Source organism: Morone saxatilis, unplaced genomic scaffold (genome assembly GCF_004916995.1).
Source record: "Morone saxatilis isolate NCDOM2014 unplaced genomic scaffold, NCSU_SB_2.0 Contig1, whole genome shotgun sequence".
NCBI lineage: Eukaryota > Metazoa > Chordata > Actinopteri > Moronidae > Morone > Morone saxatilis.
In genome coordinates, this window is record NW_023339651.1 from 7,679,914 (window position 1) to 7,703,194 (window position 23,281).

At 38.7% G+C, this 23,281-nt stretch overlaps 4 protein-coding genes across 5 annotated transcripts in view; 2 read left to right on the forward strand and 2 right to left on the reverse strand.

Annotated features, from left to right (window-relative positions):
• Window positions 1–248: 248 nt before the first annotated feature.
• rgrb (retinal G protein coupled receptor b) lies at window positions 249–5,775 on the reverse strand. The gene is made up of 7 exons (XM_035660064.1): window positions 5,271–5,775; window positions 4,037–4,193; window positions 2,928–3,049; window positions 2,193–2,346; window positions 1,930–2,047; window positions 1,356–1,469; window positions 249–1,018 (listed from the first exon to the last, which is right to left on the reverse strand). The coding sequence occupies exons 1-7, from the start codon at window positions 5,344–5,346 to the stop codon at window positions 878–880; spliced, it is 882 nt and encodes a 293-aa protein (XP_035515957.1). The 5' UTR covers window positions 5,347–5,775; the 3' UTR covers window positions 249–877.
• Window positions 5,776–9,186: 3,411 nt separating this feature from the next.
• On the forward strand, window positions 9,187–12,746 carry lrit1b (leucine-rich repeat, immunoglobulin-like and transmembrane domains 1b). Its single transcript, XM_035667210.1, has 4 exons — window positions 9,187–9,514; window positions 9,916–10,376; window positions 10,687–10,992; window positions 11,133–12,746. Exons 1-4 carry the CDS (start codon window positions 9,393–9,395, stop codon window positions 12,203–12,205), a joined length of 1,962 nt encoding a protein of 653 aa, XP_035523103.1. The 5' UTR covers window positions 9,187–9,392; the 3' UTR covers window positions 12,206–12,746.
• A 1,408-nt stretch (window positions 12,747–14,154) lies between these two features.
• On the forward strand, window positions 14,155–16,795 carry LOC118333202 (leucine-rich repeat, immunoglobulin-like domain and transmembrane domain-containing protein 2). The gene is made up of 3 exons (XM_035668747.1): window positions 14,155–14,189; window positions 14,431–15,212; window positions 15,425–16,795. The coding sequence occupies exons 1-3, from the start codon at window positions 14,182–14,184 to the stop codon at window positions 16,210–16,212; spliced, it is 1,578 nt and encodes a 525-aa protein (XP_035524640.1). The 5' UTR covers window positions 14,155–14,181; the 3' UTR covers window positions 16,213–16,795.
• A 1,304-nt stretch (window positions 16,796–18,099) lies between these two features.
• Window positions 18,100–23,281, reverse strand: part of LOC118332035 (cadherin-related family member 1) — a 13,034-nt gene continuing 7,852 nt past the window's right edge. For both annotated transcript variants that reach the window (XM_035667168.1, XM_035667176.1), the window contains 3 exons: window positions 22,346–22,574; window positions 21,701–21,955; window positions 18,100–19,685 (listed from right to left, as the gene is read on the reverse strand). In XM_035667168.1, coding sequence (XP_035523061.1) covers window positions 19,146–19,685; window positions 21,701–21,955; window positions 22,346–22,574 — 1,024 coding nt within the window. In that variant the 3' untranslated portion in view covers window positions 18,100–19,145. The remainder of the gene's footprint in view (window positions 19,686–21,700; window positions 21,956–22,345; window positions 22,575–23,281) is intronic.

Consider the following 23,281-nt stretch of genomic DNA (forward strand, 5'->3'; position numbering starts at 1 on the left):
CCTCGAGTCCTCCACACTCCACTATAAATAATAGTTCTTTGTTTTGTGTGCAGCATAAAGGGACTACAGCTTTAATTGTAAAACCATGTTGTAGAATGATACATAAATTAAATTAAATCAACAATGTGTCTGCATATTGGCATGTGCATATAAATACAGAGAAGGCCAGAGTCTGTCTTGTCCTATTAGAATAACTCTAATGTAACAAGTGTCAAAATAATAATACACCATAATTCAATTTTAATGGGTAGCTACAATGTAAGGCAATAAGATTTTTTTTTTAATCCACCACACTATCTTTATTTATCAGTTTATGTATTTAAAGTAATAGGCTACTCAGAAATTTGAACAAATTCACTTTACTTCAGGTGTTGACTATAGTGTAATTGCATAATACAGTCTTAACACAGTTAAGTTAACAAGTTACATCACCTCAAACTGTCAACAACTGTGACTGATCTGCTTAGTAAAGGGTTGAGACAGCCGTATTTATGAGAGGCCGTCTCCGGATGCTGTTCAACTGTCGAAATTAGGCGTCTTACTTACAGCAGCTCAGTTATTCAGCACCTTAAAGCAAATGGAGCATACAGTAGAAGAGCAGCAACACAGTGTGTTTATTGTAAGTGGTCTAACACGGACGAAGGGGCGTGCAGGTTATACAAATTGCTGCAGAAGAATGCAATAATTTGAAAATTGATAAATTGCCTGCAACACATTTAGTAAATTTACACAAATCCAGCGTGAGGAAGTTTTAGCTACTGTCCACGTGTGATATTACAACAATCTAAATGGCTCAACAGTGTTTACAATACCATACCAGTGAGGAACCTATGATAAGGACTAATGGTAGTTTTGCCACAAAATATTGAGTTTCCTTTTAATGTGACTTCTTAATAACCGGCTCGACAATCTTCTGTCCGGTGAGGAAGTGCCACACGCCGCCTCGGTAGAACTCATTTCCAAATGAGTAGAGGAGAGCGTTGAAGATGGGATTTGTCTTTGCCACAACTGGAAGGATCTGCGAGCAGACACGAGTATTACTTCCATCATTTCTATCGGTTATGAAAACATTGCAATTGCTGATATAGGAACAGATTATCCAAACCACTTTAATTGTAGTTTTTCTTCCATACAGAATTTCACTCACCTGGAGCTTTATTTAAGACCAGTATGATCATTGGACTTCTTTTTAGCAACATTAATGCATTCCCAGATCTTGGCAATTAACTTGGACATTACAATGTTATTATTACTTATAGGAATGACTGGAATTATCCTTTAAACTAAGTCAGCAATTAGATGACTTCCTTCCTTTTTCATCATTTTGACTGCGTTTTCACACAAACTGTTCTTACCATTCTTAGTTTTGGAGATACGAGCTTCACGTTCTCGAAGCAGGCGTAGATACACATGAGGACGTAGGGGCCCCAGCACATCAGCAGTACCCTCAAGGGCACATTTGTGTTAAACTAGAAAACAAAGTTCATTGGATCACTGTAGATATTACACATGTAGTGCAGCAGATTTAGAACTGATGGTTTAGTATTAACAATATTCAGCTGGAAATGGAAAAAACTCAGTTACAGTCTGATAGGCTTTACTGAAGTCAGTTATGCTACATATTCTTTTTAAAGAACGTCCCCGTTCAGATGGTATCTCCCTAAAGGTCCAGTTTGTAACGTTTAGGAGGCTCTTTTGGCAAAAATATAATATTCATAGGTTATGTTTTCATTAGTGTATAATTCACCTGAATATAGGAATCGTGTTTTCGTTACCTTAGATTGAGTCGTTTTTACAGTAGCTAGAATCAACAAACCAAATACTGTCTGTAGATAGGGACATTAAGTTCAGGTTAACTATAAGAATACATTTTCTCTGCCTAAGAGCGTTCATTTAAAAGGGATTTTGAGACTATTGCTGCAAATTTACCCTGTGTTGATGGACCTTCTTGAAGTGTTTATAGATGGCATCGTAACATGACACCATGGTGAAAGCTGGGAACATCAGGTAGAGCACCGTTATAGTGAGCATGTAGGTCACATAGTCCCTGTTGAAAAGAGATAAATAGCTTAATTTATTATACCTAGTATAGATGTTCTTTTGTCATTAGAAATAATCCTTATATTTTATTACTATAAACATTTTCATATGAATTGATAGTGATGAAAACAACTATATTTATACAACCATACCTGTCCCCTTTGGTGTAGTCCAGCGTGCAGCAAGTCTTCATAGGCTCAAAGTCATAGACGCCCCATCCCATGAGAGGAACAGCAGCCCAGAAGATGGAAAGAATCCAGATGATTCCACTCATCACCAGAGTAGTGCTCCAGAAGAGCTTCTGTCCTTCAGAATAAAACATTTTAATAAAATCTTTTTTTATGTATTTGTTTTGATAAAGTTTTTCGGCTTTTAACCAGAAACATAAGCAGGTGTGAATGAATCTGACATTCAGTTTTCCCCTGATTAAATTAAGTTTGACATTTACTCTCCTTTTAGCTGTTTTTGGTCTTCACCAACTCCTGAAGTAAATGGTTGGCTCTTAAGCTGATAAATGCCCCACTATGTTCACCAGCTAGTCGCTATGAGCAGGTATATTGGGTTTATCAGATGTTTTTTGTTGAAAACACCTGCTTGCGTCTGGAAACAACACTATGAGAGCGGTGAGAGTGGACCGATACAATAAAGTTGCGTGACAAACAAGACAATGAGCTCAAAGACCCTAAACACAGATTTAAGGGTTGAGTTGGAGCATCTTACTATTGTTTTATTACTTTATTTATTTTATTTTAACAAATTTTTAGGGAGTATTAGTTATTATACGTTGATCCTCATGGGCAGTGAATTGAACTTTACTGTACTTCCTGGTGCAGTACTGGTGATATGTTGTACTCACTGGTGCAGTACTGGTGACATGTTGTACTCACTGGTGCAGTATTGGTGATATCTGTCCCAAGCGATGGCAGCCATGAAACTGATGGACGCCAGGACTGCAATCATCCCCTGAAAAGCGTGAAAGGAACATCCATCTTGACCAAATGGCCAAACTCTAGAAAAGACAATGAAACTTCAATCATACTTCAGCATGCTAAAGAATGTTGCAGTGTTTTAATATGACTGTAGAAATATGTCAGTTAAAGGATCACAACCTTTCTGCCATGTGACCCTTTAAAGCCAAGCAATGCCTATTCATTACAGGTTGCATATAGTAGTTAAACCAAAGAGTTATTCGTCCTTCTCAGATTGTCGTCCTGGAGAGGTAAAACTCTCCAGTGTGTCACCAAAAAAGTCAGAAACATAAACTTGTTAATAGTCTTAGAACCTCACAGATTTATCTTTTGAATAACAAGGCTGGATTACAAAGAAAACTACTATACCGGGGGCCCTAAGACTCCTATTGTATGTAGAAATTACTCTGTGGTAATTGTTGCAATTTATTTTATTAATACAGTCTGCACCACTAAAATACATTATAAACTGAAATAAAAGGATTTTTTATACCTGCAATATCAGTGGATCTTGAGGACACATTTTCTTAGTTAAAATCTTGTTTTAAGGCATTTGTCATTCCAGTTTATTGTTACTAACTAAAATACTAACTAAATGTGTGCTTAATACATACACAATACATACACCATGCACAGAGCACAAGAGAAACAAGGGGGGTCAATAGGGGCCCTCCTAGTGGGTTAATCCAGCCCTACTGGCGTTCAGGTTGGGAACCACTGAATAAAATATATAAGAGGTTTAAACAGGACATTAAACATTTATATGAGTGTTGCTACAATTGAATTAAGATCCTCTTAGGTAACTTAAACAGGTTTGCTTGAAATGTGTGACCTTTACACACAGAATTGTGGACTGGATTATGAAACCCAAAGGCTTAATTAGCTTGTAACTATTGGCTAATATTGAATACTGTTTAATACTACTGAGCCTTTTTTGTTTTGGATTGCAGAAATAAATCTATTACCCCCACCATGATATACAAAGGGTTTGTAGAAGGAAGATAACTCAATTTTTGTCTGTTTTATACCTGAGATAGCTTGCATATGCAGCTGTGAGTCCGTTAATATTCAAACTGATGTCAGCCACAGCGAGATTGAACACAAAGAAGTTACTGGGATTCCGCATCTCCTTCACTGTGAGGAAAGACACGATGCTGATGGCATTGAGAAAGAATCCAAGCATACCTGAAAGGGGGAAAAAAGAAGTGAAATGTCCCTTTAAATTCTGGTATCACACTTAATTTATTATCACAGACATATCCCTGATTGTACCCCAAACAGCAAAGTTTGGAAACATAAAGGCCCTGAAACAACCTTTAACATTTATTTTTTTAATCATAGCTTTAGAGTCAGCAAATAGAGATTAGAGTAGGCCGGAGGTTTCCAAAGTGGGAGGTGCCTCTAGGGGGGGCTCCAAACAGCGTTAGGGGAGGCTTAGTTAAAGAAGCATTTCACCCGTGGAAACATTAATCTTTATTGAAAGTGGGTTATATATGTAGTCGAAATGTAACATAAATTTTGAATTTGGTGCCTATTTGACCGAGAAAAGAGTGTTTGTAGTCTCACACTTCCTGCTTCCAATGATGTAAAAATCGTCATTTTGCATCACTGGAAGCAGGAAGTCCGTCTCTAGGGAAAAAATGGAGGGAATGGTGCACGGACCATTCAAGAAATATGACTGGGTTTCTAAACGATAACAAAGCTAATGCAAATGGGTGAAGTGTCCCTTTAAGGGAAGTAAAATAAAATATTGCATTAGTTATCAAAATAAGATAAAATATAATAGCCTAAATGTGAGTGATTTGGTTAAAGACATGGTTTAGAGGTACAGTTGTTTGGGGGAATTTGACTGTTTTATCCCACTTTCCCAGAGTCAGAAACTAATGAATGCCTTAAGACAGACCTTTTTATGTATTTGATGTAATCTGAAGTTATGTCAAACAGAAATATTAGGCTATCTTGGCTCAGCTGTTGAGAGTGGGTTAAAATAACATAATCATGATCCCACAGGCATCCAGGAATTGAGCAAAAGCAAGTAAAAGGGGGTGAGGGGCGCCCCTTTCCCAAGCTTTGTCTGAAGGGAGGCCCTCACAGACTCACAAACCTGGCTAAACATCACTGAGGGAAATAAAAATGGATTTGGATTGGTTTGGTATTTTTAATAACATCAGATGCTTTTATTATCTAAGCACACTGTTTCAGAGTGAACTGTCCCTTTAATCCTCGAAGCAACATGTCTTCCTGCGCGCTCAGTCCACTTACCCGCAACAAGAAGCGCTATGCCGAATGCAGTCATATCAAACTCCGTGAATCCCTCCGGTAATGTATACGCTGCCATGTTGAAATGCACAAATTCAACTTTTGCACACAAAAAAATAAAAATAGAGTCCTTTTCCTGTTGTGAAGCGCTCCACCGTCTACAACAAAATGACGCCTTATAAAGGCTCTTTCACGTGAAAAAGCAAAAAAAGGGGACTAATCTTAATAAACCCCTTCTGCAATCCCTCGAAGAATGTCCTAACGAGCAAACTCCCTGCAAGTTTGCGATCGACCAAAGTTTGCGCAACTCTCTGATCTGAAGTTTGTCGATTAGGGGGGCTTATCTGAGGGGTATTTTGTGTGAATAAATGTAGAAAGAAAGCTGAGATGAACTTTTCCCCAACGCGTGCAGCTGGCGGTGTTTGTGTTGTTGTGAGTGATAAGAGAAGACAGTGGAAACATGGGAAATGTTGTTTTTCCGCCAATGTTATTGGATCGAGTTGCACCACAAAGCAAATTGTTAACCTCTTAAATATGCTGCACTAGTAAAAACAATCACTATATTCAGTTGTTATTTGGCTTTATTTTTAATTTTATAAAAAACAGTTTCACTTTCCTATAGCGCTTGTTTGCTCATTGACAACTCTGAAACTAATGAGTAATCTATTGCATGTCTGTCCCTGGAAGACGGATCCCTCCTCTGTTGCTCCTCCTCAGGACTCCTTTAGGGGAGTTCTCAGGATACAGGATATACAAATGTGTATAATTGTATTTTGTATACTATATATATTAAGTTAATTTCTCTAGCCAAGGCACTGGTTTAGATCTGGAGTTGATCCCCTGGCGCTGTACAGTGGCTGCCCACTGCTGGTACTTTGTATGGGTGTAATGCAGAGGACAAATTTCACTATGTGTTGTACTGTGTATGATTGTGTATGTAAAAGGCAGAGTATCTAAAGGTTGGGGGACCTTTAGAATCAAGAAGCCCCAGAGGCACCTGTACAGGGTCCCTTTTACAATTACATCTCACAGCTCTCTCTCACTTTATAAACAAGCAGTGCGTTCTGGCACCTGCACATTTGTACTTTGCTTCTTCCTCTACAACTCTGATACTTTCACTTACAAGCCAGGTCAAAGACAAATCTCTGTTGCCTTGTGATGGACAATAAAGTTTTTGGATGAAACAAGTTCAGCTGCAGTGACAATAGTGCTTGGAAAACTGTAACATCTTAAGTTAACTGTTAGCTGCACATTCAAGGGCTAAATTGACAAATTACTGCACAAGCCCTTGTTTTACATGGACCACACACTTCTCAGATAACTGAGTGGTTGTGTTTTACTGGCCACATTCAGTGTTAAAGGTCAAGTAAGTCTGTGAGTGTGAATATATAAAAACGAGGACAGCGTAAAAGTGACCTTTGGCTGTCGCGGCGGCCTGAACCTTTTAAAATGTAACATTTGGGCAGAGTCTGATTGCACCACTAATCTGTTCATAGATTACCACAAACTCATTAACTATGAAGTAATGACGTGTCCCAATGGACTTATAATAGCCTTTTTCTCAAACTGCCCATATTATTCCATCCAGTTAATGACTTCCTCATATATTCAGCTAAAAAAAGAGCTGCAGTATTGATGTTTGTCACTGCATCTGCTGCTGACACGTGACTCAGTTTCAAATGTGGCAGCAGAAATTTTGTTATTTGACAGATAAATCGAGAATTTGGAGCATCTGATTTGTATACGAGAATGTCTGTCTGGCCCCTTAAATCCCAACAGGAGGCCTATAGAAGTGTTGGTCACAAGCTGATGGTGCAGTGTGAGGTTATGCAGGAACATAAAGCAGCAGAGTGCCAATTTCACAATGCAAACATAGTAATCTGTTAATCTACTGCAGCAGTGTGATGAAGTAAGAACCGGTCTAGAACATGAATGTAGTGGATTGATCAGCTGGTATGAATTGTAATCTTTGTTTTAGGCGTTGTATGAACTATGCACCATCTGGTTTATTGGTAGGCCAATGTCAGTTTTTGATCAAAGGTTAAACAATGCAATGAGCACTAACATGACTTAATAAACTTGAAAATAGTTATTATTTGAAGAATGTTCAGCCCAACAACATTCAAATGTCTGCTCTCTGTCACTTACTAGAATAAATCAGGATGGATGCAAAATCTCAAACTCAAATTGGAATCAAACCCATGACCGTCACTGACCTGAATACCCTGTTTGTAATTTTTTACCCCCACAATGCTTTCCCCCTTGCTGTGATTGCACATTAATGTATTGGCCAACAGTTAATTACACCATCATAATCTGCTGGCTTTGCAATGAAACAAAGGTTTCAGTGTTGGAAATTGCATTTGTACCGACAGACTCTGAAGATCAAGAGCAAAGATGAATAACTGAAACAAATGTTTTTTGTTTATTCCTGTAAAAGTATTATAAAGTATTTAGACTATTTCTATTTATACTGCAGGAATGAAAAAAAACAGCCTTGTTCAGCACCTTTGACATATTTCAGAGTATTCCATGAATGAACATTTTAAAGTTTTCTTAGACTTTTTCCAGATATGGTGATTGTAGTGAACTTTTACTACAAATACATTTCTGAATGTAGGAGCTTGAGGCAATTTATCAGCTCCTTCCCCTCCCACTGAGGTCAGATAGGAGAGGGAGTGTAGGGACAGGTGCAGGGTTGGAGGATTGTCCCAGGTCCTGCCAATTTCTTTCAGGACAAACCTTCTGAAAGAAATAGAACAAAGATGTATTAATGAGAGACAGATAGATGGGTGGATTAAAGGATTTGAAATCCCAGACAGCTGTGTCTTTAAACCTCTGCACCTGTAAAAAATCTGCAGAAACTGTGACAACATGTCTGTCATCCACAAAGTGTGTCAGTCACACACAAGAAATATCAGCATAATCTGCTACTACTGAAAACTAAAACTCAGTTTTAGAAATACTTCGTTATATTTGAATTTACGAAGGAAATGTGTAAAAATATCCTTTACAAGTAAAAGTCCTGCATTCAAAATCTTACAAATGTAAAAGCATCAAAATAAGTAAAAAATAAAGTCATTTTGCAAAATGTCACATTTATATAAGAATAATATATTTAACTGAATTATAATTAGAGATGCATTAGTGTTTGTATCACTTTGATGTTACAACTGGTTGAAGTGGAGTTAATTTGAAGTACTTTATATACTGTTGCAATAGAAGTACTGCACCTAAGAGCAGTACTTGAGTGAATGTACTTAGTTACACCACTTGTGTTTATATGATCAGGAAATGTTTAATCTCAAGTGAATGAAACATTTTTAAAAAGAGTTATAAAGTGTTGTCAAGGCTCATGTTTGGATCTAATAAAAGAAGGTAAGAGCTCCACACTGCCCTCTAGTGGTGATTTGTGTATATATTCTTCCCATCATTCAAACTGGTTTGTCAATGTGTTACAGTTCATAGACTAAATAAAAAAAACTACTATAATTTAAGGACAGGCGAATGTAAGAGATTAAATTAAAAAAATAAAATAAAATATAAAATTAAGTTTGTTTTTGGTGACTTTTGGGTAGGAGGCCTATCACTCTTAGGGTTTACTCCAATATTTGACAGTTTATGATATTACTTGACAGGACAACATTGACAACATAAAAAAAATAAAAAATAAAATAAAGCATTAAAAACAAAACTGTCAAAGAATTCTTCATTTAAAAATCTTTCTACATGAAACTGTTTTTTTTAACGTTTCAAATATTCATAATTATTGTAGGTAGATTTTAGGCTTTTATACCTGCAGACTCCAATGCTGTACAGTTTGTTGCATCCATAATTAACCGTCCAATCAACTATTGGGAAGTATTCTGGGAATGAAAGTGAAAACTATGCAGCCTATCAGCGTCCAGGAAGCAATAGCCTAATCGTGTGAATGAAAATAACCCAAGTCCTTCACTAATCCCTGCCTATCCTTTTTATCTCGGGATTCCGACCAGTCGGAGCAGTATAGAGCTGTGAGCCTGCACACCACGATGCATCCGATGCCCCGTTAGACTGAGCTGTAGCGCTTGTTTGTTTTTATTGTAGTTTAGCTGCATAGCGGGTTATTAGTTTGCAGGAGAAAAAATGAGTCGACATTTTACTGCAGCTTTTTGTTTGGCTTTAGTTTTTCTTCCTCTGCTGAGCAGTTCATGTCCTGCACAATGCAGCTGCTTCTTCCACAAATTAAGCGATGGATCAAAAGCAAGGTAAATATTCACATTTTATTGTTTGAATTTTATTCTCATTGCATGTGTTTAATTTTTATTTTTCTTGCGTGCAAGGTATATTTTCAGCTTTATTCTATTCAGTCACTCAGTATAGTGGAGGATTAACTTGGAGTTGCCCTATAATCTCCTTTTCTTGTTACTGAACAATAGGTTACTACGTTGTTCTCAAATACATTGTGAACTATATTGTTCTATCTATATGTAAAATGGAGGCAGAAAATATATTTAGTTTGTTATTAAACCCACTGTACAAACCCCCTACAATTTGAAAGTAGCTTAAATAATGTTCCTCTAAAATGTCACATAAATCTAAATATATATATATATATATATATATAAAAAAAAAATTCTTATATTTTTATTTATATTTTCTCTTGCAGGAGTGTACTTTGCAATGACCCAGAGATCACTCTGATTCCTCCAAATTTCCCCGTTGACACATCAAAGCTGCGCATTGAAAAGACAGCTATCACACGGATTTCAACCGACAACTTCCACTACCTCAACAACCTGGAGTTTCTGTGGATGTCTTTCAATTCACTGAATTCGCTGAATGTCGACAGTTTCCGGGGTCTTTACAACCTGGATGAGCTCAGGCTGGACGGAAACGCCCTCACCTCCTTCCCCTGGGAGTCTCTGACTGATATGCCAAACCTGAGGCTCCTCGACTTACACAACAACAAGATCTCCACCATCCCTGCCGATGCCACCATGTACATAAAGAACATCACCTATCTGGACTTATCCAGCAACAGTCTGACAACCGTTCCCGCTGACGTTCTCACAATGTGGCTGAGTGTGAAGCCATCCCAGGATACTGATTCCTCCAAACTAATTCTCGGTGAGGATCAAGCTGTGACATATTAGGATACCGGAATGTATTCTTTTTAATCTGCCTTGCATGACGACCACTTCTTTGACACCAAAAGCATTAAAAGCTGAGTTAGGATCAGTTTAATTATAGTTATTGTGTGTCAAAGTTGTCACACTAATTCTGTTTATTTTAACTCACAGCCACACTTAAAATAACGATGACGTGTTAGGTAAAGGAAAATTAACTGGATGTTAGTAACATGAGGGTACAGAGTAGGAATTTATTTATTTTTTTCTCTTAACTGACAGCACTTTGTCATGCTTGGTTTCCTCTGCAGGTCTCCATGACAACCCGTGGCTGTGTGACTGCCGGCTGCACGATCTGGTCCAGTTTCAGAAGTCCCCGTCATCCTCCGTGGCTCTCATCGACACCAGGCTGAGGTGCGCTGATCCGGAGAGCTTGTCAGGGGTTCTTTTCACTGAAGCGGAGCTGCAGAGGTGCCAGGGCCCTCGGGTGCACACAGCTGTGGCTCGTGTACGAAGCTCACTGGGCAACAACGTCCTGCTACGCTGTGGCACAGTGGGAGTCCCCATTCCCGAGTTGTCCTGGAGCCGCGCTGATGGCAAGAAAATGAACGGCACCGGTGAGTTCGGCTGAACTCATGTCAGATGTGCTTAGATTAGAACCATATCTATTTCTGTCCAAGTCTCAATGAGATTAAAGTTATTCTATCTGTGTCAATCTGCTTAACTTTGTGGATGCCTCCTTTTTTTTAATTTTCAGTTCAGGAAGAGATTTCAAAGGAGGGCATCATTTGGTCGATTCTGAGCGTGCCTGCAGTCTCCTACCGAGATTCTGGGAAATACGTGTGCAAAGCAACCAACTTCGTGGGCACTGCAGATGCCATCATCTCTTTGGTGATCACAGATTCCTTTCGGTCAGAGGAAGCAGGCGGTGGTGTTTCAAAGAGAACCAGAGGAAAGAAAACTGGTGGCATTGGAAGAGCGGCATACCAGGAGAAACTTATTGCCAGATATGTTCCTCCACCAACCACCACAGCAGCAGCCCAGCCCATCATTGAACCTGTCAATGGCAAAGGTGTGACTGGAAAGTATGAGATTGAGAGCTACAGCATCTCTGACGATGCTTCTCAGGGACAAGGCAAGGCGACAGACCCTCAAAGGACGGAGGAGTTGGAGCGGGATGCTCTGAGCAACTTAGCCGCCAATGCCTCATCCTTACAGCAAGCTCCAGAGAAAAGGGTGGTACGTTCTGTGAAAGTGATTGGTGACACTGACCATACTGTCTCTCTGAACTGGCGAGCCCCTACAGCCACAAACACCACAGAATTCAGTGTCCTGTATGCTATATTTGGTGAAAGAGACATGCGTCGGATCAATGTAGGTGCTGGAAAGAACCGGATCACCATTGATGGCCTTGTGCCAAAGACAAAGTATATTGCATGTGTGTGCGTCAAAGGCCTGATCCCGAAAAAGGAGCAGTGTGTAATCTTCTCAACAGACGAAGCAGCCAGTGCTAGTGGCACTCAGAAGCTCATTAATGTGGTGGTAATAACAGTGGCTTGCGTGATTGCTGTCCCCCTGACACTGATAGTGTGCTGCGGGGCGCTAAAGAAGCGCTGCCAAAAACTGCTGGGAGGGCAGTCCAAGGAAATGCAGGACTCGTATGTCACGTTTGAGACCCTTGGCCCTGGGGCCAAAGCTAAAGGGATGGAAGGCGAGTATTTGACCAGGCTAAATCCTGACGAATCTAACAGGCTGCTGTCAGCGAGGTCTAGTGTTGACTCAGAGGCCACAGCCAGGACTGAGGGGCCACCTAACGAGTACTTCTGCTAAAACCAATTATGCCACAACCTGCAGAGGATGCACTTTGTTTCTCACGGCCTGCGATGTGAATACTGTAGATAAACCACTGTGCTCAGAGACTCAAATTATCCTCTTTTGGGGGTCTTCAGAGAACACTGGTAGCTCTGGCAGCATTTGATGTATGACATTGTTTTACAGCCTTGTGGGAATAAAAACCACCATTCATTTGGTGGACAGCAAAAAAGGGAAAATATACACAGTGACATGGTTTAAATATTTACATTTGGTGTAAATGTGTAAAAATAACTTTTTTTTTATTTAATTCATCATGCACTTTTAAAGGTTATGTTTTGCAGAGGAAAATGTCTTGAAATGTTGCCCTAAACTGTATAAATCCCTGACAATTTTATTTCCCCCAAGATTTAACCTCTGCGTTGTGTTAAAATCTTTATTTAAAGTATTTAGGTCAACCAGCAGTTATTAGTGTGTTTTGTATGTCAGTATGATGTTAATGTGCCAGGTTTACTGTTGGGTCGAAAACCTAAAATACTGTACATTTTATAATGTGTAAATATTTGTGACCTAAAATATATGTGTATGTATGAATGTACTGTATAAAAATTAAATATTTTTTATATTTATATGTTCTCAAGCTTTTTTCTTATATCATCAATATTCATCTTGACTGAAGCAGAAATTTAGCCTGTTATGTTCGCCATGCTAGCGGAGGTACAGACATTCATGTGTTCCTCAGTGTGAATTGTGATAACTGCTTCATCTAGCCCCATCATCAGCTCAAAATTTAGATTTTTCCAGACTTTTACATTCCCATCAGCCTCTGCTGCACATGTGCACAAATGTTAGTATGCTAATGCACTAAGATGGTAAACATTATACCAGCTAAACATGCATATTAGCATCACTGTTGTGAACATGTTAGCCTTTAGCTCAAAGAACCTCTCACAGCGCAGCTAGCATCTTCCTCGGAGAATCAGTAATACTTTGGTGACATAATTCAACTCTCCTCAAATATTTCAGTCAGTAAAAATGCTAAATCAACTTAAGGGCAGTTTGCTTTTTTCTGCAGGAAAAATAGGCGTAGTATCTAGTATCTAGGTAGCCTAGACGAAACTAAAGTAATTAAAAAGTATTTATTAAACAGTTGTCAATTTGACAAATGTTTGCCAAACAAGCAAACTACCAAGGAATTAAAAGTATCTATATCCTCAATTTAAAACTTGTACGATGACCAGGAGATTGCCTTCATTAGCAGACATCAGATTTATCTCTTTGCTCGTTAAAGGATGTACGCCTATAAAATGCTTGGGCATTCAAGGACAAGATTGAATCTACAGTGCTGTAGATGTTGTCGGTTTTCACACTTGCTTTATTGCTGATTCGGTCTTTAGCAACCTGTGAGACAACCAGTGTTCAGATTATTGAGGTCAGATTACAGTCCTCTCCAGACATCTGTCTCTCTGTCTCTCTGCAGCCCTCCCTCTCTGTGCTGCTAAGCCCGACGGGCTCCGGCCCACTTACAGATGGGACTCCTGTCATGTCAATGTCTGTGCTTTGGTGGGGGACAAATAAATTTAATTAGACTAATGCAGCAGAGCAGTTGGGGGTCATACCTGAAAGTAGAACTACAACACAATCATTGAACTCACTTAATCCTGTTCGAGCAACATTTGTGGTGAGTGTTTTTATGCTTTTGAGGGGATCGGACAATGTTTTCTAGACAAAGTGGACCATTGCTATAAATACACCTCACCTATGAGTGTCTCACATGTCACTTGGCATCTTAAGTGTTACGTCAAACAAGATTAATGTAATAGGCTTTCTTCCACACAGCCCATGGACACGTCCTGCCCTCACAGGCCTATTTCACAAACTCCTCCAAGAATATGGATGCCTTTTGTGCCACATTATGTATCACTTTGGTATTTTATCTCATCACCCCTGGATCATCAACTTGTCTGATTGGTTGCTCCTGCACAGATGAGAACATGGGAAGGTAAGTGACCACTGAAACTATGCAAACTCTTAAAAGTAGGTTATGTGTTAGCCATAACCCTGTTTTAAACAACACGTCTTGTTTTAAATGCATCCTGCAAACCAAAAGGCTCTAAAACCTACAGACAGACACAACTGATACATTTGTGCAAATGGTGCATGTACATGAGTAGCTGTGAAGATAAAATATACACTTGCCATTAGTTTCTCGTGTCTAAATATATCTTGTCTTACCATTTTAGGTCTTTACTTTGTATGGAAATCCCCATGGAACAAATCCCAGAGGACATCCCACATGATTTCACTAAAATCCGAATTGAAAACTGTCACCTGACTGAGTTACCACGAGGATCTTTCTCTAACGTTAGTGCCTTGGAGTTCCTCTGGCTGAATTTCAATGAGATCACCCTCATGAACATCAAAAGCCTGGAGGGGCTGGCCAACCTGACTGAGCTCAGGCTACAAGGGAACAAGCTTACTTCAGTACCATGGACGGCGTTTCAGAACACACCAAAACTGAAGATTTTGGACCTGAAGCACAATCGACTGAACGTCCTGCCTGAACACGCACTGAGACACTTACCTGCACTGACCTACTTAGATTTATCCTTCAATCAGCTTAGTGTCATATCAAAAGATGTCTTCATAAATTGGCCTCTTTACCAAACAGCAGAGAAAGTGTGGGGGAAAGAAGGGTTGGTCTCCAATGTGGTTCTGGCGCTGCATGACAACCCCTGGTTGTGCGATTGCCGCCTCAAAGGCTTCGTTGAATTCATCCGGGCGGTCAGCCCTCCCATCATTCTGATGAACTCTTATTTGATGTGTGTGGGCCCCGCCTCCAAAGCTGACAAGTTTTTCCACGAGATCCAGTTAAAAACATGCATGAAGCCAGTGGCCTCTGCCCCAGCTACTAACATCACTTTACCTCTCGGAGCAAATGCAACACTCACATGCTTAGTCAAGGCCAGGCCAGGCCCAACCATTCAGTGGATGTACAGTCTGAAGATTATAAGAGGATTTGCTGGTAAGATTTTTTTTATTACTACCATCCATTAAACTGTTGTGAACCTGCTCTGGGAGCACTTATTGTGGTATATGTTGAACTTTCAGGCTGCATCTGCTTTATGAAATATACAGGAACAATAACCTTTTTACGGTTCTCTTACCATGGCTTTATCAGATGTAAACAAGCTTCCAATTTTAATGCAATATGCTGACCCCGTGTTCTCCTTGCAGCTACAGAGACTCAAATAGATGAGGAGACCTTCACCTCCCAGCTGGTGATCCCTTCTCTTCATCTGGCAGACCGAGGAATCTACACCTGCATGGCCAACAACTTCATTAGCAACTCTTCTGTTAGCATCACGGTTAACATCAGCTCCTCAAACTCCTCTGCTCCTCTCCATCCACCTGTCCCCATGTTGTCATCCAATGAGAACACCTACATTGACATCCGCATCGCTAAGCAGACAGTTTATGGTATCACCCTGGAATGGAATGCAGCAACGGACAACCCAGCAGAAACCTGGTTCACCATCCACTTTGGCAAATACGATTCACCGAAAAAGGAAATGATCTACATTGGTCCTGGCATCAACAGCTACTCTGTCAGCGACCTGCTTCCTGTCACCAAATACGAGGTGTGTGTGACCCTGAAGAACCATCCGCCAAGGGAAGGCCAGTGCATCGTGTTTGTGACGGGAAGTGACATCAGTGAGCTGGAGCAAAGAGAGAGACTCATTCACATTATCGTCATTGTGTGCGCCATGGTGCTGGCAGTGCCGGCCGGCATGTACGCCTGCACCACCGAGGCCAAGTTCAACTGTGTGGATCGGTGCATAGATCTATGGAAGAAGCGCAGGCTGCACGGAGAGAACCTGCAGGGGTCGGAGAGGCAGGGCACCTTTGACAGCCTGCAGGCGGCCAGTGATGAAGACCTGTACAGGGACTCGGAGGAAAAGCCGAAAAAGAGGCGAAAGTCAGAGGATAGGAGCAAAGGAGGAAGTGCCGCTTATTTGTACTAGCATCAATGTCAAGAAATGTACATACTTGTGTATTTGTAAATAATTTCAGTTTTGAGTGTAGACTCAGCTTGGGCTTGTCATGTATTATAATTACGTTACGGTCACAGTGCTTAGTGTCCAATCTTTTAAAAAATAAATACCCGAAAACCTGATGGTCATTAAACAAAATGTATCGCTGTTATGAAGGTATATAACCACCTGGATGAAAAAATACTATATCTGCTGCACAATAATAACTCCATTGTTTAAGTAATATCAATACATACGTGATAATAACATTTTTTTAAATTGGGTTCATTGTACACATTGAGCAAGGACAGATATAATTTCCGGCCACCATCTTTGTTTGGATTAAGAGTAATAATAGTACAGCAAATAGAATATTTTTTCATCCTGGAAATACCTTCAGAGCAACAATACATTTTGTTAAATGATCCTGGGGTATTTATTTTTAGAAAAGTTTATTGTACTATAGCTCTGTGACTCAAATTTAATATGAATACATGAGAGGCACAAACCAAGGCTATTTTGAGTATATAGTCATCCTGTAAATATATATCTTAAGCTATCAGCTCCAAGTGGAGATGCCTTTCTTCCTTATTATAAGGAGAGTTTCTTATAATCTGTTTATATACATGTAAAAACACGTTTTTGCTAAAATGCATTTGATATTTCTTTGGATCTGTTATTTTTTTTTATGTTTTGCATGTTTTTATTGTTATAAGAAAACTACATTATAATCAAGTGAATTGTTTGTTGGTTCGTGGTTCAGGAGATTTTAATCCATTTTATGTTGGAAAAAAATGTTTTGGTTTTTATTGTTTTTTCTTTTTACAGATGCAGCTTTGCTGTCTTGTAATGGAATAAAATTATGTTTGATGTGGATTAAAGGGGAGTCAAAGACGAATGCTAAGACATACTCTGATTTTTTAGCACAATCACTCAGAGGATTTGTTACATAAGCAGCGTTTTCCCGTGCATTTATACATACACTCGTAAGCAGATTAAAGTGATTTTCTATCCGAATCCTAGTCAGCAGGACATGATATTTCCATTTAATGACAGTTCTGAGCTCACTGTCAGTTGTGCAGGCAAATGTGAACATAACACTTAAACATATTCTTGAATCTGATAAAAATCTGACTTTGTGTTAAAAAAAAATATGTTTAGTCAGTTCACACTGACAGTGGAGTCACTGCATCCATTAATATTGTATAATTTTAGATTTTTTAACAGATAAATGAAAAGGTGTTTATTATCGTTAAATATATAAAATATATGAATAAGTAAGGTTTTTTTCTTCAGTGGTGGAAGAAGTACAATCATATTTAAGTAAAAGTACATGTTATCTGCAAAATGTAAACAGCATTTTCTGCTGGCCGAGATGGAGCTGTTTTTAACTACTTAATATACAGTTAGGTAGTTTACTCCAGGTAGTTTAACTGGGTAGGAACATTGAATAATTAGGAAATAATTTAGGAAATTCAATATTTCCCCTTTCAAATGTAGTGGATGAGAAGTACAAAGTAACATAAATTACAAATATTCAAGTAAAGCATAAATACCTCAAAATTGTACTTAAGTACGGTACTTGAGTAAATGTACTTACTTTATAGTTATTAGTTTCCACCACATAACACATATCAATTTCAAATTGACCTAATATTAGCCTCTGGACAAAATGGAGAACAGACCAAATTATTTTCAAATATTTATTCAAAATCAAGACAGTACAAAGACGGTACAAATATGTTACTTCGAAGGACCAGGCAAGTGTAATTTATAGTTAAGATATATAGTTTACCTCAACTTATTTAAGATAGTTATAAGTTAAGATATAGTCAGATACAAGATATGTATTACAGCAATTAAATTACTCAAATTTTATTTGCCTACATTTGAAGGCATTGAAGAGTAACATGGAAAGTAACGTGTGTGTGGACTCTAAAAGTTCGACACAGACTCTATATCTATAAAGGAAATGTCCAAGCAAGTTATATACATACTGATCTGTACTTGAAAATCTTAAGCATATGACTAAGAATTTGTACCAACAATGTCTGACTAGTGGTGTTAGATGGTTTAATTTGTACTTTGTTATTTACTGCTGCAAGATACAACTTGGAAATGTTCATATCTTGTCATATATGTATACTGAAAAAGAATGAAAATAATATAATGCTGTACATTTAAAATGGATCCATGTTATTTATATAAAAGCATTTTCTAGAATTACACACTCAAATAAATAAAAGCAACTCTGTTTGCTCATGTTACTGTGAAAACCTACAGTGGCACATTGTAATCATACAAAAGAGCAACTTGTCAGCTTTCAAGCGGCTGATGTAACACAGTAAAAATATTAACACACAGGTCCTTTAGCACTTAAGCAGTGTTGTTTTTCATCACCATGTCATTCAGCTGCATGCTCCAGTGAGCAAGAAGAAATATTTTTTTAGTAGGATTTATTGGGTGAAATCCTAGCTTTGTGTTGAAAACATTACAAGGTCGTGAACATTACACTTTTCAGGAAGTTATGTAACTTATGTATACACAGTAAGTCTTAGTAACCATCTCTCTAGACAATTTACAGTGGTGCTTCTTACTGTTAAGATGATGTAATCTTCCTCAAGATGGCAGTGTGGGAATTATCTCCGACTGCACCAGTGACAGAGTAGAGCTCTCTCCTCTCTTTACCTAAGCTGGGTCAACCGAGGATGCAGTGAAGCCCACTTGTTTAATATATCATCTTAAGACATAAATATCTGTAAACCTTCGTGTTATACCCCTCATACCGTTTACTTATGTATAATCTAAAGGCAGGCCCATCCTACCAGATCATCACATGAAGCTCAGGTGACAACTCTTGGACAGTAGATGAGCCGTCAAAGAATGGACCGGGGAATCTCAAACAAGATGTTTGTGTGACAGATTTAATAATAACCTTGGTTGCTCTCAATGATTTTCTGCTCCAGCTTCATTTTTAGCTCTGACACTAAAGCAGAGCTCATATTTCCCTCTTTGCGGCGACTAGATTTAGCTTTCTTGGAGCCTTTGGAGGCCAGCGCGCCAGATATTGTTGGGACAGCACGGGGCCTCTCACTGGGGCGTGTGTTAGACGGGGGTGGAGGGGGTAGACTAGGAGCGCTGGGGGGTGGAGGCTTTGGCCGAGGGCTGCTGGTCCGCTGCCTGCCACTCTCTGGGTTGTCGATGAGGAACTTTTCTGCAGGGTCGTTGAATGTAATAGTGGGCATCCTAAAGGTCCAGGGCGGCTGGTCCCTGGGTCGCCTCTTAATGATGCGACGTGCCGGCATGATCCTGTTTGACTTTGAGTTACGCATGTACAGAGCCGTAGAGATCAAGACTGTCACCCCTACCAATACGCTAATAATAACAGTGACCATGGCTAGAGCTTTCATAGGATTGTCCCTACTTTTCAATAAAAAGGCCGCCATAGGCCCCTTGAGAGGAGTCTGTAAAAGAGCACAAATAAAATAGTTTAAATCAAGTCCAAAGGGCTGAATCTAAGCCTTAACGCAGCATTTGTTCAAAGCATGCAAGCATGAGAGATGAATGCGCAAAGCACTGACAGAGGAGGCCCAAACAACATATCTACCAACAATGTGACACTCACACTCACACTCTGTCATCCGTCTTCCTCTGTCCTACAGTACAGGACTGCTGATGCAAAGCTAAGAACTATGCACAACACTAGTTGTTGGGAATGCGTCTGGCAGTGCGGTGCATTAGGATTTCTCTTTGGCATGATGAGGGTTGAACAAGAACGATGAGACCAAAATGGAGTGAAGTGCATGTTTGTGTGAGAAAAATGGAGATTACGTGAGCAAATCCAGGTTTAAATCCAATGTAAAAGGCTCCATCATGCTCTAGGAATAAAAGTATTTTAGATGATCAAAGATGGGGTTTTGGTGGTGGTGTAAAAAGTCTAAGTACATTATTAGAAAAATATTGCATGTTTTCCAATAAAAAATGGAAAAAGAAAAATAGAAAAAAACTTCTATTATATTGTTATAATATTCCTTCTAGTGTGCTCCAGGACTCTTTTACAGACAATCGCTAACCAGTAAAAAATAGATACCTTTTTACAGGTTATGAATGAATAATGTACAGGGATTCAAATATTTCTCACTTGATTCTGCGGACCACTTTAATATAGTTACTCTCAGGGTTGATTCTGGACTTTTTCACTGCGTTGCAGTACAGGATTGTGGATATGCAGATTGTAAGTAAAATGAGGGAAGTAACAATGCTGAGAAAAATTCCAAAAACAGTCAGCGGACGCTTGCTGAGGCCCATGAAGTATGAAATAATTCGACCTTTGACCTGCAATGCACGATACACAAGACAGAAACAACACCAAAAACACGGAGTCATCTCATCATGTAGTGTGAAGGAATGAATACATGGTGAAGACATAGAAAATCAAAAGAATATGGTTTAATGTCAATGACTGAAGACTTTTAAAGGATTATGCTGCTCTTCAAATTTACTGAAAAAACAAAAAACAGTATAAAGTAAATAACGTAGTAAAGTATTATCTGTGTAGCCACAGGCTTATTCCTCTGAGAGTATGATTTTCTTATAAAGCATAATTTATAAAGGGTTTGTATGTTTTTTTTTTTGGTAATGTATTTTTGTGTGGTTAATAAATTCTTTACTAATGTTTTATAGATCAGTTATAAGCCATTAATAAGAATAACCTTTTGGTTGCCAAATTACAGTCTTGATGGATTAGAAACTCTTTATCAATGACTTATTAACTCATTAATTAATAGCAGCAAACTAGATGACTATTAGAAACTGAAAAACTGATGAATATTTATTACAAACAAACAATTCTAACTGCATTATTATGAAACCGAAAAGTTAAAGGCCCCATGAAACCTATTTTCTCAATCAGTTTCTTAACGTGAGCAATGTGGTCCAACTTAAAAACAACACAATTTTCGGTTCTGTTTGGTTATTTAACACAAGGTATTTTCCTAGGCACCAATCAGAATGTAGCAATACACACTGGTTGTTTTCTTGAGTGAAACTCTTTAAATAATACATATGGATGTTTTCTTTTTTCTCCAAAACTTTAACTTTTATAGAGAAATTCAAATAAGTTGAAACCAGGTTTTCCAAGGGTATTTTTCACAACCTGGCAACGCAAGAACTGTTCTCATTATAGCTCTGATCTGTGATAAACAGATCTATGATAAATTCATCATTGGTGTTAGTGTCTTTGTGGGACTTGTCGATGATAATAAAGGCATAAAAAGGACCAGCATTATCCTTTGAAGAAGATGAGGGCAATGAAATGTGACTGGCTGAAACAAGGATGTTGAACTAGCAGCCGTGTAGCATGACAACAATGCCTTTTACCATATGTCTAACAGCTTAAATCTACAGCTTGTGCAGCCTAAAGCTCAGGCTTGGAATAGAAAAGCACTGCGAGCATGCTGCAAGATATAGCAGGTCTTACCGCCTCGGTGATATCGATATTGACCACGGTTGTCGTGCTGAAGGATGGAGAGCCTCTGTCCCTGGCTTGGACCACCAGAGACCACTTGCAGTCCTTCTGCTTGGTGATGTTCTGCACAATCTCCATGGACTTGATGTACGGCTTCAGCTTGATCTCCCCAGTGTCGGCGTTGATATCAAATGCATTGTCAGGATCGGCTGTCATGATGGAGTACTCAATGACATTGTTTGGAGACTCTGCATCTTCATCCACTGCCTGTAGAAAGTAGCAGAATAAGATAAAAAGGTTGCATATCTTTATCATTTTAATAACCTGCATACTGGACTACCAACTAATATTTGCTTTGTAAATTAAATGGTGTGTTGTCTTCATTGTCTATATTTCACATTACAATTATGGCATGTTACACTATACAATACACTGATTATTATTTGTATTTGTATCTGCCGTACACTGTCTGTGGCACTAACCCAGAGAACAATTGTTCCTAATGAAGATATAAAACGTTAAAAATGTTTTTTCCTAAATTTCCTAAACTGTTGTTTACAATTGTACTCTAAATGCCAAAAACAGGAAGTCTTTTCATTTAATTATTTAAAAATATATTTCTTAAAACAATGGGGGAAAACATTGAACATTATATACCTCTACTCTGACAGGTGTACCAATAATCATGGTCTTTTCCAGGAGTTTTTCATCAAATTCTGGAGGGTGGTCATTCATGTCGAGGACGGTGACAAAGGCTTCAGCCAAGCTGTACTTCCCCTCTGAATCTTCAGCCTTGACGTAAAAGTTGTATTTAGACCTGACCTCTGCGTCCAGGGTGGTCCAGGGCTGCGTGGAGATGAGTCCTGATGACGGGTGGATGGTAAACCTGCAGGTTCAGAACAGTCAAGACAATGTATGAGTCATAACAACAGCAGTCCATCACTGTATTAAACACTCGCTTGTCCCGACAAACCATTCACAGCACAGGTGGCATCTACATCACAAGTTGTGAATCTCTATGGGAATCACATTAATTGTTCACTATAAAAAGCAGTTTTCCATTGTTATTCACAAGGAATATGTGGTAAAAGGTTTTATAATTTATATAATGTAAATAGATTTTGAATTTAATTTATTTAATTTCTTCATTTTATCTGTTTTATTTTAATTAATTCAATTTCTTTTTCTTAAATGATATCCACCAATCATGTTATGTTCTTTTCTCTGAATATTTCTTTGTTTTTTTGCCTGTTGTTTCTACAGGCCGAGGAATGACAATGAAAATGAAAATGTTTTGGTCCAGATCTGGATCACGTAGCAACATGTGACGATTTATAGAACACTTTATATTTTGATTCACAACCCCTGAGATGTGAGGTGTAGAGGCAGACATCTTTCTATTATTTTCCAGGATCTCATTTTGTGTCTACAGTTTTTTTGTTTGACATTCTTATCTAATTGTCATCAGTTAGGTTTGGTAGATAGATTTGGTTCAGAAAACATTTGAATTGTTTCTGAAATTGTTCTGTTGTCACATCGTTTTCCTACAGTTCTACACAGTTCTTCTAGAAATGGCCAAGTTGGTAAAAACTC

Coding starts and splice junctions, on each gene's coding strand:
- rgrb (XM_035660064.1), bottom strand. CDS start 5,346: ATGGCAGCGTATACATTACCGGAGGGATTCACGGAGTTTGATATGACT. Junction 1,470..1,929: donor AGAAGGTCCATCAACACAGG/GTAAATTTGCAG, acceptor TTTGTTTTCTAG/TTTAACACAAATGTGCCCTT. Junction 1,019..1,355: donor TATCTCCAAAACTAAGAATG/GTAAGAACAGTT, acceptor GTCTGCTCGCAG/ATCCTTCCAGTTGTGGCAAA.
- lrit1b (XM_035667210.1), top strand. CDS start 9,393: ATGAGTCGACATTTTACTGCAGCTTTTTGTTTGGCTTTAGTTTTTCTT. Junction 10,377..10,686: donor TTCCTCCAAACTAATTCTCG/GTGAGGATCAAG, acceptor TTTCCTCTGCAG/GTCTCCATGACAACCCGTGG. Junction 10,993..11,132: donor CAAGAAAATGAACGGCACCG/GTGAGTTCGGCT, acceptor TTTAATTTTCAG/TTCAGGAAGAGATTTCAAAG.
- LOC118333202 (XM_035668747.1), top strand. Junction 15,213..15,424: donor GATTATAAGAGGATTTGCTG/GTAAGATTTTTT, acceptor TTCTCCTTGCAG/CTACAGAGACTCAAATAGAT.